The 18,541-nt window shown below is 40.7% G+C and overlaps 1 protein-coding gene across 1 annotated transcript in view; it reads right to left on the reverse strand.

Annotated features, from left to right (window-relative positions):
• Window positions 1-18,541, reverse strand: part of ngfrb (nerve growth factor receptor b) — a 35,581-nt gene that overhangs the window by 14,731 nt on the left and 2,309 nt on the right. Inside the window, exons 2-3 of the mRNA XM_085466248.1 lie at window positions 16,649-16,790; window positions 9,556-9,912 (exon numbers count right to left, since the gene is read on the reverse strand). Of these exons, the coding sequence (XP_085322374.1) occupies window positions 9,556-9,912; window positions 16,649-16,790 (499 nt within the window). The remainder of the gene's footprint in view (window positions 1-9,555; window positions 9,913-16,648; window positions 16,791-18,541) is intronic.

The raw sequence follows: 18,541 nt of genomic DNA on the forward strand, positions 1-18,541 counted from the left end.
TGGCAACGAAACGACGACACGAGCGAAAGCGCAAGTGTTGTGGTCACCCTTGCCACCAGAACTGCTCACTCATGCCAAATCACCTCTGAAGGTTTTTCCTGGAATCTCCGGGGCAAATTCCAGAATGATGACAGGAAAGTGAGTCAATCCCACACTGACAGCGAAGAAAAAGACGCAGTCAACTTTAAGATCTCCTTCATTGTTACAATGCTCATACTGTGTGGAGAAGGGTGCAAAGGGGTTAAAGAGAGGAGGTCAGCTGCAGCCATACAGAGATACAGAGATACAGGCCTGTGGATGTGAAGGGGACCAAGCTTTGGCAACACAATGAGTGACTGTGCAATACAAAGACAGTGAATTGTTTAGTCACTGGGGCTGGGGATTCTTCACAGCCACTGATGTGGTGATGCCTTGGACGCAGGAAATCGGGAATGTTGATGGCATTTTGTCATCCGTGGTTTCCCCAATTCATAGCCTGCTCTTTATCCTTATGGGGCCAACCAAACACTAAACTTCTCCCATACAGGAGTGCCATCCCATCCAATCATAGCTTAGCAAATCATAACGAAACAAGGGCCTGTCAACCGTTTCAATATCGTTACCCATTAAAGTGGTGCACGTGTTCCTCCAGACTTGATATTTTAAAAGTCTGGGGGATTTTCGTTATTGAAAAGCAAAAATACACGGGATGTTAGTGTGTCAGCGCTGACGCTTCAGCCACTGTGTGGAACCAAGATAAGAAAATAAACAGTTATAACAAAAGACCCCAGAAAAGATCATAGTTTGATCAATTATAAGCTCAAAAGACTTTTCATTTGTATTGAGAAATACAAAAGATAAAATATTGCTGCAAAAATGTTGATATTAAATTCTAAATTAACGTTATAGACTGTGCTTTTGACCGTTATAGGCCGTGGCACCGCATGAGAATTCATTCAAATTTAAGAACCCCCTCTGCAGATTCAGAAACGTCCCTTCTTTTGCTTCTTTTCCTTCGTCCTTCGAATTGAACTGCCGTGGCCCTGAGAGCTCTGCATGGTCCTTGTTAGTAGATTATGCTTTCTGATTTCTGGAGGGCAGCCTGTTGATTGTTAAGGTCAACCAAACTCCGGAAGGAAACTGCTCCCCTCCCCTCCTGCTAACCTATCAATAACCGAATGAACTTGGACCAATCACTCTCCCCTCCTCCCCCCTTTTTTTGTGTCTCTCTACTGAAACCATTGTCATATGTATACGTGTCTATAACTTATTAGTTAATTCTGGTGTCTTCGTAAAAATATCTCCTGTTTAAAAGAGGGTTTAAAAAAAAGCAAACAAACCTCTACATTTCCATCTACTAGCTCACATGAGTAATGTTCTGACTGACAGTTCACAGACTCCTCTGCCAATGTGAGAGGGGAGGCAGGGGAATCAGGGTTACGTGTGTGGTAGGGGATCTTTTCTGTTCGTTTGCCACAAAGATTACAGGAAAGCTAACAAGTTATTACTGAAGAACCTCGATTAACAGGTGGAGCATGGGTAACACGCCAAAAAAAAGAAAAAAAGACGCAGCTCTAGATAGGGCATTGACCTTGAGAAGGGTGATTGATGTGCCTGTTGGATTATTGCCAGATCTGTGCGTGTGTGTGTGTGTGTGTGTGTGTGTGTGTGTGCCAAAACTTTTTGCCCTCGCTGCCACAGAGCAAGAATTCGAGGCTCTGGTTGATAGATACAGCATGTCCCGTCAGCCCTGAGTACGATCTCAAGGAAGAACAGGGTCATGGAGCAAAACCTCTGTCTCCCACCACTTTGAGGGCTTTTAGCCAAAACCTCAAGATGATAAGAACAGGCAGTGAGTACTTTATCCTGCTCAATCATTGCTCAATCATACAGCTTTAACCAAGGTCGAAAGAGGCCTTGCAAAGTTGTGTTAACGTGGCTGCATTATCCTACTCATAATGCATTTTGAAATCATCTTTCTCTGAGCTTGATGGGCCTCACAAGAACCAGCCCTGCATCTCCATTCCCAAACCAAACCAGTGCTCAGCAAAGCAAACCACTGCATCTCAGGTAACCGAAGCCAACCATACAAGCCCTGTCTCCTTGTAGAGCACTAACTTGCCGTGACGAAGATAAGCTGCTCGGATTAGTGTATTAAGTGCTACAATAAAGGGATGTTGGCTGTACAAAGTTCAGGACTCTGACGCTTCAGAAAGAGATTTTATCCTTGGTCCCATGGAGGGATTTAGGCAACAAATGTATGTATGTATGGTTACCACTGCCTAAGGACAGGACCACGGATTCTTAAGTGAAAACCTTTAGCGAGCCCTTATGTGTCGTAAAGAGACCAATTTTCTGAAAACACATGCTACACCAAGGATCGGGTCCCCCAACACAAACACAGTAATATACTGTATGCGGTTAAGTGGCAGGAGGATTGCTGTGAATTATACATCAAGGAAACCAAACAACCTCTGGCTAAGCAGCTGCCACGACACAAAAGAGCTTCCTCATTAGGCCTGGACTCCACAGTCTATTTAAACCTGCAGGCCACAGTCTTTAAGTGATGAGTACATATCCTGGATAGGGAGGAACGCTGGTCTGAGCATGGAGTCAAGGGAAGCATTTGTGTGAAAAGGGAAAGACCACCTCTGAACTGCAGAGGGAACCTTAAGTTTGATTTAGACTGAAATATACACTGGCTTGCAAAAGTATTCGGCCCCCTTGAACTTTTCCACCTTTTGTCACATAACAGCCATAAACATGAATCAATTTTATTGGAATTCCACATGAAAGACCAACACAAAGTGGTGTACACGTGGGAAGTGGAACGAAAATCATACATGATTCCAAACATTTTTTACAAATAAATAACTGCAAAGTGGGGTGTGTGTAATTATTCAGCCCCCTGAGTCAATACTTTGTAGAACCACCTTTTGCTGCAGTTACAGCTGCCAGTCTTTTAGGCTATGTCTCTACCAGCTTTGCACATCTAGAGACTGAAATCCTTGCCCATTCTTCTTTGTAAAACAGCTCCACAACTGCCCTGTGACGGCCTCAGAGGTTGTCTAAGAGAATATTGGGAGCAACAACACCATGAAGTCCAAAGAACACACCAGACAGGGCAGGGTATAAAGTTATTGAGAAATTTAAAGCAGGTTTAGGCTACAAAAAGATTTCCCAAGCCTTGAACATCCCACGGAGCACTGTTCAAGTGATCATTCAGAAATGGAAGGAGTACGGAACAACTGTAAACCTACCAAGACAAGGCCGTCCACCTAAACTCACAGGCCGAACAAGGAGAGCACTCATCAGAAATGCAGCCAAGAGGCCCATGGTGACTCTGGACGAGCTGCAGAGATCTACAGCTCAGGTGGGGGAATCTGTCCACAAGACAACTATTAGTCGTGCACTGCACAAAGTTGGCCTTTATGGAAGAGTGGCAAGAAGAAAGCCATTGTTAACAGAAAACCATAAGAAGTCCCGTTTGCAGTTTGCCACAAGCCATGTGGGGGACACAGCAAACATGTGGAAGAAGGTGCTCTGGTCAGATGAGACCAAAATGGAACTTTTTGGCCAAAATGCAAAACGCTGTGGCGGAAAAATAACACTGCACATCAGTCTGAACACACCATCCCCACTGTCAAATATGGTGGTGGCAGCATCATGCTCTGGGGGTGCTTCTCTTCAGCAGGGACAGGGAAGCTGGTCAGAGTTGATGGGAAGATGGATGGAACCAAATACAGGGCAATCTTGGAAGAAAACCTCTTGGAGTCTGCAAAAGACTCGAGACTGTGGCAGAGGTTCACAACGACCCTAAACATAAAGCCAGGGCAACAATGGAATGGTTTAAAACAAAACACATCCATGTGTTAGAATGGCCCAGTCAAAGCCCAGATCTAAATCCAATCGAGAATCTGTGGCAAGATCTGAAAACTGCTGTTCACAAACACTGTCCATCTAATCTGACTGAGCTGGAGCTGTTTTACAAAGAAGAATGGGCAAGGATTTCAGTCTTTAGATGTGCAAAGCTGGTAGAGACATACCCTAAAAGACTGGCAGCTGTAATTGCAGCAAAAGGTGGTTCTACAAAGTATTGACTCAGTGGGCTGAATAATTACGCACACCCCACTTTGCAGTTATTTATTTGTAAAAAATGTTTGGAATCATGTATGATTTTCGTTCCACTTCCCACGTGTACACCACTTTGTGTTGGTCTTTCATGTGGAATTCCAATTAAATTGATTCATGTTTGTGGCTGTTATGTGACAAAAGGTGGAAAAGTTCAACGGGGCCGAATACTTTTGCAAGCCACTGTACATCGTAACCTACACTGTAACCTTCCATGCCATTCAATCAGCGTGCTGCCTGGACCAGACGTGCGGTTACATTTCAGGTGCACATCAGATTACATGGAAAATGACAGCGTAGGGTTAAAAGGGGGGTTTTGGTTATGTTGTAAGTTACGATAAATCTAAATCAGGCAGAATCAGCTTTCTGTGGTTTTCTTAACTGGATGAATGATGCACGCATCGACTGCACACTTTCTTTGAGTAACTAAACTGAAAAATGCTGTAGAGGCTATGAGTAAAATGAGAGAAGCAAATATATCTAGTACTAACATCATTTTCTCATTATATTAATATGAAATTGGGGATTAGAAGGCCAGCATTTGGTATTCCTACAGCAATAATGCACATCAGTAGATGTCACCTTGTCAGGATTGTTATCAACATCGGTTTTAATTAACTTTACTTGTCCCAATGTTGTTGTGACCCCTGAAAGGATTGTGAGGAATTATATCATGTTGTTCCCTACACATCCCCCAGGGGGGAACTTATACTGCCTGATCACTCCACAACCCCCACCCCTCTCCACATACAAGGCTCTCATGCCCTTTAACCTTTGACATCGCTCGCTGGCCTGCAAAAGAGTGGAAGTCGTATCACACTTCTTTAGATAAGGATCTTGCCTTTAAATCTCCAACTCTGTGGGTCTACCCTGACATAAGTCTGGTCACTATTACCATGTTTAGCCATCAGAGATAGAAGAAGAGAGTGAGTTATTCCCCCTAAGACACAAAACATAGCATTAATCCCTGTGGAGCTAGACCTGGAGGAAATTGGATTTCACCCCACATGTCAGCTGAGTATTTATCCTGCTATATTAAACACAAGAGAAGGAAAATATAATCCAAAGAGTAAAGCAGAAGATCCAGTTTTATCTATAAAGGAAAATAACCCCCAGTATAGTCAAGCTGATGTTCTGGTCCTTCTACCTTGATTTAAATTACGTCTCCACCGTCTCAAGTTACGACTTGTCTTTAGTGGTCTGTGTGTTCCACTCATTCCCTCCACCTCCCTGACTTTACCCTTCAGGCCTGTGTCGCACAAATCCGCAGCATTAATGGATGTGGACGTCTGGCATTGCTACAGATTTGTATGCGCTGATAACGCTTCTGCTTTGGTAAAAAGATTACGTTCGAAATAAAAGGCACATGATTGGGTTAGAGTGAGGAACAACATATGACAATAAAGCCCATACACAGTGAGCTGTAAGTCATTCTGCCGGAATCACATTCATCATGATGTATGCTTTGTTCGTTATCTAAAGGATGTTTTTCGTATTGGGGCTCTGGCTTCTTATATCTTGATGTCGGATGAATCATCTCTCCAAACACCACCCTTTGCTTTCAGACCACAAGCTGATTCAAGCTGCCTTAAAGCGTCATCCTCAGTGGGAGATAATAGCAGCGCAGCACTTGGTAGAGAACAGCGATATATGTCGTGTCTGCTTTTGCTTATTAAATAAACTTCTCTCTCTGTATTTTCTCTGGTTCTTTTAAAGCCTGGCAGACACAAATGACTGATTAGTCTTCTGTGTTGCTTCTGTTTTCACACATTCTAGTTTCACGACTCCTCACAGTATCGGGTAGGTTATTTGAAATTTAAAAAAAGTCCAAACTAAATGCTTCTTATTTATTGGTTTATTTCATATCCACACACCTGCATCCATATCATCATGGTTTTGAGTTTCTATTGTATGTTTGGTAATTCTTCTACTGCTTTGCCATGCTTTAGGAATTAATGGAATTTACCACTGATTTGCTGAAATATGCAAGGTCTTCCCTGAAAAAAGCGTTGTCTGTATGGGAGCATATATTGCTTTAAATCTGGTGTATATCTATCTGCATCAATTGTACCTTTCCAAAGCAAAAGCTGCCAGTTCCATAGAGACTAATGCACCTTCATACCATCAGCGATACTGTCAGAGGCTTTTTAGTTAAACTAAACTTTTTATTCATCTGGTCACAGAACAGTTTTCCACTTTACTTCAGTCTATTTCAAATGAGCTTTGGTCGAGAAAAAGAAGATGGCAGCATTTCTGGCTGATGTTCACAAATGGCTTCTTCTTTGTATGAAAGAGCTTTAACCTGCATTTATGGTTGACATGGTGAACTGTGGTCACAGACGATCATTTCTGGCAGTGTTTTTGAGCAAATGCATTGATTTTCATGATAGAGTCCTTCCTGTTTTCAACACAGTGCTCACCTAGGGCTTAACGTTAATCAGCATTCAATATTGTCCCTTGCGCACAGAGATTTCTTCAGATTTTCCTAATCATTTTATGATATTATGCACTGTAGATGATTAAATATTGAAATTCTTTGCTAAATACTCTAGGAAAATCAGTCTGTCCTATTCTGCATGTTTACTCCTGAGAGCTTCTCCCCTCTGCTCTTTTTATACCCAGTCATATCACTGACCTGTTGCTAATTAACCCAATTAGTAGCAAAATGTTCCTCCAGCTTTTCAGAACTACTTACTTTTCCAGCCTTCTGTTGTCCCTTTCCCAACTTTTTTGAGACGTGTTGCTGTCATTAAATGGCCTGTATTTGTATAGTGCTTTACTAGGCCCTAAGGACCCCAAAGCGCTTTACACATTCAGTCATCCACCCATTCACACAATGGTGATGGCAAGCTACATTGTAGCCACAGCCACTGGGGCGCACTGACAGAGGCTGCTGGACACTGGCTGCCACCCTCTGACCACCACCAGTAGGCAACAGGTGAAGTGTCTTGCCCAAGGACACAAGACTGACCGAGACTGACCGAGACTGTCCAAGACGGGGCTCAAACCGGCAAAATTCCGATTACAAGGCGAACTCCCAACTCTTGAGCCACGATCGCCCCACACAACAGCCTTATTTCTTCTTTACCCCCTGGAGTGAACAGACACACCAACATATCACATGACCGGTTTAAGATGACCTAGCAGCTAGACACAGCCCGAGTTTCAACTTTTGTTGAAAGTGCAGACTTTAAACTACATACCGGTTTTCATTATAACAGTGGAGTTATTTGGATTTCTTGGCAGTTTGATGTATATAAGTCCTACACCAAAAAAATAGATAAGAATTCAAAAGCAAAAATATTCTGAATCACATTTAGTGTTATATTTTAGATAGTTTCAGTGGATATTTGGGATTCAGGTATTTGTTTTAGTTTGATATTGCAAGGCACTATTTGCTAGCAATGGTTGGTGCAGCTCTCCCAAAAGTAGGATTCGATTTAGGTTTAGCATATATAGCAACTTCAACCTCAGAGTGTTGAATGGTACATTTACTCATTTCAAACATATGTTTTCTGAGTAATTTATGAGTTTTGGCATCATTGCATTCTTGTTATATTTACATTAAAATATCATTCCAGCTTCTTTGGGATTGGGGTTGAATTTAAGAATGGGTATTCTACTGATATACTCTTTGTGTCTCCTTACACACATTTTAATTTTAATTTACAGAACTAGTAATCCAAATCTAAAATTAGTTGTCTAACTCAGTGTTGGTCCAGCCTAAACAAATTAGTGCAGCAACAATTTCTGATTAATGCTAAAATCGCCCAAATACTGCAGTGGGACACAGGAACACTCAAGAGAAACTGTGCCTTCTTTGAATAAACAGGAAAAATTATGTCCTGTTATAATTATACCAAGCACATTCGACATTAGTTTCTCACTCATTATTGGCTCTTCTTTTATTTGGCCCCATGGGCTAAACCAAAAGCCCTCCTAGGCCAAAGAGTGCCATGGGAGGACGTACAAAAGGGTCCCTTTAGCCTCAGACTGGCTCTGTGTTCGCCACTGTGATAACAACATCCTTCAAACCACTTTCCCAACAGACTGCTTGGCTGATCAACAGACTCCTTTTATTGTCACCTCACAAAAGCGTTGATTTAATCTTTGAGGCATCAGATCATTGGAATGAGCAGTGACTCCAGTCATACAGAATTCCTGATTTGGAGTGTGATACCCACAGGGTGCAATGGTATAAAAGAAATTCAGAGCCCTGTTTAGAGAAATGACCTTCTTCTAAACCCTCAACATAGAGTGTGGTCTTTGTTTCTCTCTTGGGATGAGTCGCTGAAGACAATGAGACAAGCTTCAGTGTGGCATTTAGGTCGATGGGCCAACAATGTGTATAGTGTCGAACTTAGATGATCTGATTATGAGGCTGACAGAGTGGATGTCAAGTGTGTTGTACATTTCTTTCAGTGTCGGACAGCGAATTTGTGCTCACGTAGTTTCATTCAGATCGTTGTGACCCTGAGCGACACACTTCATCACTCATCCTTACTCGGCACAGAAGCTGAAACTTGGTTGGTATTTAGATCAGGTCACCTCACAAAGCCATTTATTAGATAGCTGACAAATAACTATATGAATGGTCTTATCACATCACAAGAATACAAAATCAGCAAAGTGCTGTAAACACTCTTCTGAGAGTTTGGTCCATATTGACATGATAGCATCACAAGCTTTGGTGAGTCTGTGTGAATTGTAGCCTCAGTTTCCTGTTCTTCACTGACAACAGTTACATCCGGTGCAGTCTTCTGCTGCTGTAACACATCTGCTTCAAATTTTAAACGTTGTGGGTCCAGAGATGCTCTTCTGTATACCTTGGTTTTTTTCAAGTGGCTGTTTGAATTACTGTTGATTTCTATCAGCTCCAAGCAGTCTGACCATTCTCCATTCTCTGACCTTTGATATCAACAAGACATTTTACCCAGATAACTGATGTTCGCTGGATATTTTCTCAGACCATTTTCTGTAAACTCCAGATATTTATAATTGTGTAGGAAAATCCCAATAGACCCCAGTTTCTGAAATACTCTGACCAACAACCACAAAGTCACTTTCTTCCCCATTCTGATGCTCAGTTTGCGTGCCTAATGCATTGAGTTTACACTATTTGATTGCTGAATAGATATTTGATGAATGGAAAAGCTAAGAGGTACTGGGTTTAGACTTATATTGTCTAAACATAATGAGAGTGTGGTGCTCAGGTGTCTGACTTTACATGGAACGTGAATTCCACACTTACAGCTTGTTGAGAAAGTAACACTTAAATAAAGAACTAGTCCGAGTACACAATCAGGGCGTTATGCCAAGAAGCTTGTTTGGTTTAGATTGTTTGCTTTAAAATACATCATGAAACTTTTTTTTAACTGTATATACATGTGCCATTTGACCCATTAGACTTCATGTTGACAATATGAGCTACTTAATATGTCCTACCTTGGCAAACCGTATCGCCGAAAGGGGTGCACGACTCTAACTCCTCCACCTCATCACAGGTACTGCAAGGAATACAAGGCTCCCAAAAGCTTTCCTGGTCCGAGTAGGTGTCCCCAGTGCAATTCTCACACTTTGTGTCACGGTCATCTTCACAGCTGTACAGCATTCCCTGACCTTCAGGACACTTAGTGCAGGGTAGACAATTCTGCGAGATTTCATCCAGGTAGAAACCATAGTTGCACGTGCAAATGGCGTCGGCGGAGTCAGTGCAGGGAGTATGCATGCGCAATAGACCTGAGCACTGCGTGCAGGGCTGACATTCCTCTGTGTGGCTTGTGCTTTCTGAGAAGGTTTCACCTGAAGAAAGAGAGAAGAAAACTGACATGAAAGCTGTTCATTTAACAGAAAGATAAATACAGATAACATTCTGACAAAGCCTTTGCTATAAGAAACTACACACTCTTTTTGAACATTTCCACAGCCCATTCAGTTGGCCTCTGCAAATAGCTGAATGGCAGTCAGGCTCATTAACCAGTACCTAAAGCCATTAGGGACCTACAGTATGACTTTAGGTCATTACCTAAAGTTTATTGAGGCAACTGCTGTTGTGATTAATTTTATTGTATTTACCCATTGTTAGTGATACCACTTAGCCAAATAAGTCAAGAGTGTGTACATCTTATTTTCCAGCATCTGCAACCGCTCCAGTGATGTTATTGCACCCTTATTAAGCTGTCAACATTAGCTACACACTTTAGTTTAAATGAATTAATATTCGGCATTATTCAAATAACTGTACTGTGATTTGTTTTTAATGAGCAGGTTTCAAGTCTTTATTTTTATATTTAATATTTAAAATATAATATTTCATTTAGCTTTCTAAATATATTTAATTTTTTTTATTAATTTTAATGAGTGAGATTGTCATCTTGGGGAGAGTGATTACAAAGCACACAAAACACAGTGGATGCAGAAAAAAAAACAAGTTGAATAAAACAACCCAGACGTAGAAAAATGTTTTTTCCTTCACAACAAGCACATCTTAGTGAAATCCTTCGCACATTTTGGTTTTTGTCACTTCCACTGCTGTTCTGTCACGTTAACGTCTCCCCCGAATCACTTTTGTTGTCTTGTGTCAGCTTCTGTTTATTTGTTGTTGTTTTTGTTGTGTGTTTTAGCGTTTTGTTTTTTTTCCTTTTTCTTAGATTTCAGTACGTTTGACCTCTTGGGGCCACTGTAGGATTCAGTCTTCCAAAAATCAAGTTGGGACAAGGGAATTAAGCTATAAGGTTATTTTTCCTGGTGGGCATATAAATGCAAAGAGGTCACTAGGAACAAGAAAGGACTTTAACAGTATTTCATAAAAGGATGTTTCTAGAAAATTATCATCGTTACTTGAAATGTTTTGTAAATGATATGTAGTGCAGTATATGTGCAAAACTTCCAGGACAGATATAGATGCAAAGGACACAATCAATATTGCATGTTTTATGGAATTGTATTTCGGCTAGATAGAGAACTGGGAAACCCACTAAATTATGCAACAGACCCATTTGTAAGAGCAGCTCGTGTGTGTATGTGTGTATTAGAGACTGGTGAATTTATCTTGGCAGAATCTAACTTCATAAATTCTGCCAAAAATGTGTTGTTGTTGTTGTTTTTTTTATTTCCAGTTTCTGACTCTTGCAGAGTTGCAGTTTGTCCTTGGCTAATGCAAAAATATCAAATAAGTTCAACAAAATAAATACTTTTTGTGGAAACTGTGGAAAAGCATTGTACCATTTTTTTTATAAACTGCATAAAGCAAATATAAAGATCAGGTTGCTAATCTGTAGACTAACAGCACCAATGAGTATCTATGATAATGGTAAATAAGATGGAAGTGAACTGCTTCGATAAAGACATATTTTAAGATAAAGCAAAAGAAAACAAGTGCTTTAACTCTGAGGGTTATGTCCTCAACTACCTGCTTTGTGAGCAAGGTGGTGAAATGTGTGCAGTTTACTGTAGATTTTTTTCTTGTTTTCCCATCTTTAAAGCAAACTGAAATAAACTAGTCTCTTGTAGGAGACAGAAGGCTTTTGGTATGCAGTCTGCCATGACCCTCTGCTGTTCAGTGTCTGATAGCGTATCAAGTTTTTTTGGTCTGCGTCACTGGCCCACCAACCTCGGCGAATGCTCTGATGATGCAGAGATTACAGCAGAGATAGGGAGAGACAGACAGACACGGACGGATGGAGAGAAGAAAAGAAGGTCGTGTCATTTGAGAACCCGATGAATCTGTGTGTGCAGTTGTGCCTTAAATTGATGGTGTCAAATGTGGGTCCTTCACATTTTTTGTTTAATTCTGTCTTCAGAGGTGGACTATTGTCCTCCCTCTTTATGTGGGCCTGTTGCAGTCGTGTACTGAAACCCTACCGCCACCATCACACTCCCCCCTTGCCCCTATTATGTCCCACTACACCCTCCCCACTCTTGGACTACCCTCACTCCCCCTTCCCCATGAGTGCTCTCAGAGCCATTATCATAATGCCATGCATCAATAATGCAAGTCAATACATTAATAACACTAGGCTGTAGCATGGAGAGAAGAGCTGGGGGAGTGGGGGTTGGTTATGGTGCTGGAGGGAGGGGGAGTACTGACGGCCTCTTCGTGGTTCGGCGTATCATAACTTTTACTACTTGTTTAAAACTGAATCCTTCGCTTTGTTTTCAACACCCATAAAAGGAGTCCTGACTTTATTCTCTACGGCTCCGAATGTGTGTTAGTCTGTGTGAGTGTGTGGGAATTTTCCTGGACATGTTTGTACGTGAGTGTGTGTGAACCATTTACTGAGAAGTTTGCCTTGTTTCTATTCCACTTCCACGTACAGCTGTACTTGTTCTGTTTCATCTCCACTTATCTGCTCATTCAGCCAAACTCCTCAAGGGCTTTGGCTAGCTATCTTTTTTAGCACTTCTGCCAGGATCCTGTTAACTATCTGCACTAAATGAAGCCTAGGAAGTCTGTGTCCTATAAACAGATTGGTGTGCAATCTGATTCTATTAAAAGTAGGCGATATGCCTGAACCAGCACATGGAAGGACACATGGTGGGTGGAAGGAAATGCGATGCTTTTGTTTTGAGACTCTCAGAGAAAGCAAAACTGTAACATATTATGGTTCCTCATGTAAGAGTTGAGCGGCACACAGGACATCATACCAATTCAATTAAATTCAATTTAAATTTAAATTCAATTTTACTTATTTGGAACCAAATCACAACAACTGTTGCCTTAAAGTCTTTATTATTATTATTATTGTAGAGATCCTAAAATAATACAGAGAAAATCCCAACAAGCGGTGACAGTGGGAAGGAAAAACTCCCTTTTAACAGGAAGAAATCCCCGGCAGAATCAGGATCAGGCAGTGGGAGCCATCTGCCATGATCAGGTGGTGGGGAGGAGAAGGAGACAGATCAAAAGAGGCTCTAGGAAGAGAGCCATAGATTAATAATAACTAATGACTGGATTCAGAGTGGTGTATACCACCAGTCATGAGTAAAAAATGTGTATTTCTAACTGGATGAAAAGTGGTTCCTGTAGGTTGCTGAGGAAAGCAGTCACACAAAGGGTGTTTCACCAAACACCTCCTTGTGATTGCTTTGGACTTCCACTCCTTGCAGGATTGTGGCGTTGCATTTACAAACACCTGAATGCTCCAAAGCAGAAACTGCCAGAATGTCTGCTTTTTTAGAGGTGATCACAATTGCTGATCATGAGTTAATCAAGGGTCTTTGATTATCAGCATCTGACTGCTACTTCCCCTCTTAATCCGTATGGAAGCAGTTAGCGTGTTATTACTTTTCCCCATGGTGCGTTTGCATTTCGGCTAAGTTTTTATCAAACAAAAGTAAACATGTGGTGTAATATGTCACCTTTTGTCATTCACCTAACGTTATACTTACCTTATTTTAAGACACATGTTTTTATTATGTCCCAATATGTAAACCCTTAGAGTTCAACGAGGGCATGCTTTCTTTTGATTATAACTGTAATTCTTTTGTAGTAAGCCTGAATAAAAAACCATTAATTATTAACACTAAACTGGAAACAGCTTCCAGCGTGTGGTTCACATGTTCTGATAAGTAAAATGCCACATATCTCCTTCTTAGTGTCAAGGTTGTTCCTACACCATGACTCAAAAGCACATGAACAAAACCAAAACTGAAACATGGGACCATCCAACGAGCATGTGAATGCACAAAAACTTCCCCCAGTCTAATAATACAGCACGGCCTGCGCTGTGATCTGACTTGGATGCCATCATGGGGAAACATCACAGCGATGATAAATGACATATTTTTACAATAAGAAACTTGTCTAAAATGTGTCCGGCCCTTGGGAAAGGTCACTAACGCTCATTCATGTTAATCTCACGAAGTAATTAATCAAACAAACTAACAACAGACAGTCTTTTTATTTTGTTTTGTAGCCTTTGCAACTAAATTTGTGGTTCTGAAGCAGGTGAAAGAAAAAGAAAGAAGCCACCAGCCAAGCTTTTATGCATATCACAAGACAATGTTCAGGCTGGCTTGTTAAAGCATCGATTTGATAAGCGCGCTGTAAATGGGCTGAATAAAGAAACTTCAGCTTCATATCTATGCGTGTGTTTTACAACATCATTATAACGTTATCTCATGAACAGATATCTGCTTGGCATTTCTCTGTTTATGAGCTCGAGCAGATCTTGTCACCATCTGTTTGTTCACGCCTGAGCTGAACCAGCGCTATAAGACTGATAATTATTATCCTTTGGGACATTTCAAATAACTATAATTTTAAGCAGACAACAGAAGCTTTTTTTAAAAGAAAAAATAGAAATAGAACAGAAGACAGTTTATGACAAGAAGTCTAGAACTAAACGCTTTTATGCACAAAAGCAACATATCATTAAGTTGTCGACTAACTCTAAACACTGAAAAACACATACATCTTTCAAAGAAGACCCGCAATCCTAAATAAATAAATAATCTACATCCACGTTCTCACGACTTCTCTCATGACCTGAAGTCTGAATCATTTTGTGAGTGTGGGTTTCCTTGGCTCATGGGTTACCATCCTCCGCTGGCTCAGGGAGGTTTGCAGCTACTTCCTGGCCTGGTTGCAAGATGGTTAGGGAATTCATGCAAGAAAAACTGGCTGTAGACCAAATGTGTCCTCTGTAGCTCCGAGATGACCTCAGATTCTAAATTTCCCAAAACATTTCATGCTGTTAAATTTTCCCTGTGCCAAAATGTGGAGCTGTACCACACTGAGAAGACTTTAAATACCTTTTTGAGCTCTGCAGTCACCATTCATGCTTACCAAATCTACTGTGACATAACAGCTTGTCTAATGCACTACACATCTTCCAACAGAGTTTTTTTTTCTCTGACAGAATTTGGAGCTGTTCCCGCTCTTGAATCCTCTCAACATCACTGTCCTCAGAAAGCCTTTCAGCCCAACAAAGCCTCTCTCCCTACATGGTAAAGGCCGTGAGGAGGGCAGAATACTGGAGAACAATTATGTCTGGCATCCAATTTACTTCCAAACATCCAAAAAAGTTTAATGCTTTAAATTAAATGTAAAAACATTAAGAAGTCTGTTACTGTCTGGCATACAACACCGTGGTTTCATAAGAGTGATAATCTAATTTCATCCACACTAATGTTGAGAGCTGTTTTGCTGGGTAATCTAGCTGGGAGCTGTTTTTAGGTGCACTTACATGATTCAAGGGATGCTATTGTCAAATCAAAGGCTAGCTGGACAGCCCTGAAATTCAAGAACTCAGAGCATGAATCGTAATGACTTTGAAGTCCTGTGACTTCAATAAAAAACATCATGCTTCGGAAACACTGTGTCTTAATAGCTCTGATGATGGCCTGATTATGTGGCGGGTCCATTTTTTCTCATAAAAAAATGGACAAATAAACAAATCAAGAGTGTGATGTGGAAATGTTAGCCTGATTTAAACCTGGATTTTTTTGTATTGACCAGCAGGGGGGCTTACTAGGCTGTAAAAACAAGACAAATCATAGCAGTAATCAACCCAACTCCTTACTTCTTACGACATCTGTAAACACTTTGCTAATGAGTTTATGGTCTCAATCCTTAGTTTAAAGTCAATGGGAATGTAGCATGATGTTCATTTAGTAACTTATGGTCCCATTTAGTTTAAAATAGACAAAAAAAATCAACCTTCATATGTGCCTACTGGTTTCAAAAAGCTGAGATGTCAACGACACAAATACTCAAGCCAAGGCTTCTTTAACAAAGTCCACAAACCAGTGGGCAGAGTCATAGCTCCGTACATCTTTTGTATACAGTCTATGGGTAAACATAGCAGTAGAGACTGTCATGTATATGTCCTGTAGAATCATATTTATTATGTTTAAGGATGAACTGATTTAAACATAAATGTAATGTAAAAAACAACAATGCTGGAGAGCTTTTGCTATCATAAAACACAAAAAAATATAATTAAATTTACATTTTAAAACAGGAAAAAATAAATAAGCTTTAAAAACGGGCTAAAACTAAAATATGACACATGCTATACTACTATGAAACAACAAAGATTAACTCACTATAGCTGCTGATATCCTAATAACAAAATCTAGCTTTGCAAAAACTACAGAAGGCTGTTGTTGAGCCCAAAATTATTCACTGTCTTACAGTTTGGCGGAAGGATTTTGGATTTTAAATCAAACTTTGAAGGAAATTTGCATTTGATTTACAATCCTCCATAAACTGCTGTTGGAAGCATGTGTTTTCTCCAGGGACACACTCACAGCGGAAAGCTCGAACAAGTAGGAAGAAGACAGAGGGTGAATTTCAGGGCATCAGTTTATCATCTTCTTCTATCAGATGAAACACTGATGATCAGAACCAGAGACTACACGGCGTGCTCGTGGAGCTCTGCTCTGAGGCATGTAACCAGCACAGCTAGCTCATTCATTAATGTTTGAGTGCATGCGTCCGGGTTTTTTTTCTGTGTATTTGCATCAGAAACCCCTGAATCTACGAGTGTCCGTGTTCTCGTGACATTTAGACAGCTGTTTGTGTGATACTCACTATCGAGGCACGGCTCACAGACGGTCTGTTGGGCCCCACAGGGTTGGACGACACCCTCGCCGGGCTGACACTGCTTGCAGCATTCGCCACTGTGTGTATACTGGTTTGATGGACATGCTCCCTTATTGGCCAGGGTCCCAACCTGCAGAATGACAGCAACTCCATTAACAGCAGCAAATTGAAGATTGTCAGTAAAACACACACAAAAATAATTTTACAGATAAAGTTTAATGTTTTGTCTCAAGCGAAGCAATGTTTCATATTGTGCAACAAGCACACTTCATATAAACTCAGTCCCACACCGCTGGCTGAAAAGGCCATCATGCTGGAAAGAAGCCCCAGTATTTCACAAGAAAGAGCATTAGAAAGAAAGGAAAAATAAACAACGCTCTAGAAAACGGAAATCTTTCTTACTGTCTGGCATCTGCTTAGGTTTATTTTGGAAGGACTAAACTAGTTTAGTCACGGGGCCAGTGAGGACCCCGAAGGAAAGTGGGAAGAAAAATCAGAACAGTTGTGAGATGATTAATGGCAAAGCCTCACAAAACCGTCCACTTTCCACAGTCCCTTTTTCTGTTTTCTCTGCTTTTGTGCAATACTACGTTTTCTTTTCCTTGTCTGGCTTCAAATAAAAATAAATTGTAGAAACAAATAATTCTCTGGTTAAACTGCTTGCATTTTTTGACACACGGGATCTGTAACTCGAGGTCACAATGAGGTCCTGCTTTGTTTTTTTTTTAAACGGTCACATGGAAGTTTAAGAAGCGAAGGCATTTATAAAGTGCGAGCACACAAAATAACTCATCCTCACAAAGATAAAGCTGGTCTTATCTACATTCTGCAAACAATAACCTGTTGAGTGCGTTATCAAAGCTGCTGACAGGTGAAGACATCTGTGTGTGTCTCTGCTCAGGCATAAATAAATACATGACACTCAGGCTTGAGCCGGGACGTGTCTCTACATCTTACTACAACTCTTAAGACCTATGAGTGTGCATGGCCTTTGACATTATATCTAACAGCTAAATCTTTGCTTTCTTCTGCACACCTTAATCTCTAAAGCAAACAAGACAAAGTTACATACTAACAAAGCTTTATGTTTTCCTTTTCCGCATATACATGATGATTTTTAAGCTGATATATATGAAATCAGGACCGTCTGCTGTAAGCCAGTGTATGTCTAATGAGTTATTCCATTATTCATAGATGAAGGGTGTAAAGAAAATTGTGTCTCAGCCTTGTTAGACCACATTAAAACAATTTTTAAGGCACTTTTTTGTTTTTATTACTAAATGTAAGTCAGATACAGCAAATATACTTAGAGAGGACGGATGTGGGTATGTTGATGGGGGCATTTTGCGAAGGAGGTACAATCGCCTGACAGGCGTCAGGGTTCAGGTGTGTGTGGAATGTTACTGACGAGAGAAAGGCGCTCCAAGAAACATCAAATGTCCCCTCGAGCACCTCCACTGAGTCAGCTGGCAGATAATGTCCATGAGTGTGTGGATGGGTGTGAGCATGTACGCTTTCCTTTGGACCTACACAAACACATACTCGCTGTTGCTCTCAACGGTGTCACGGTTCATCGAACTTCAAGTCTTTGGTATTTAATTTTTCATCCTCTAAATGTTCAAGAATGTTTTCAGCCTCATGCAGGAACTTTTTATTTGAAATGTTCCATTAAAAAAATGCCTGGTTAGTTTGATTCATCTATTATTTTCATGAAAGTGCACAAACTCTGGGAAACAAAGACAGTTTATGTTCATCGAGTGAAGCTCCTAATTCTCCTCTGACTGTTGTAACACCAAATTCTCTCTGTGTGACCTGCAACACTTTCTCCATGCGGTGATTTAAGCCTCCAAAATGTTTCACTTTGTAGCTTCCTCACAACTT

Source organism: Copadichromis virginalis, linkage group LG8 (assembly GCF_057382275.1).
Source record: "Copadichromis virginalis isolate Kocher_CV1m ecotype Utaka linkage group LG8, C_Virginalis_male_GT1.1, whole genome shotgun sequence".
Taxonomy (NCBI): domain Eukaryota; kingdom Metazoa; phylum Chordata; class Actinopteri; order Cichliformes; family Cichlidae; genus Copadichromis; species Copadichromis virginalis.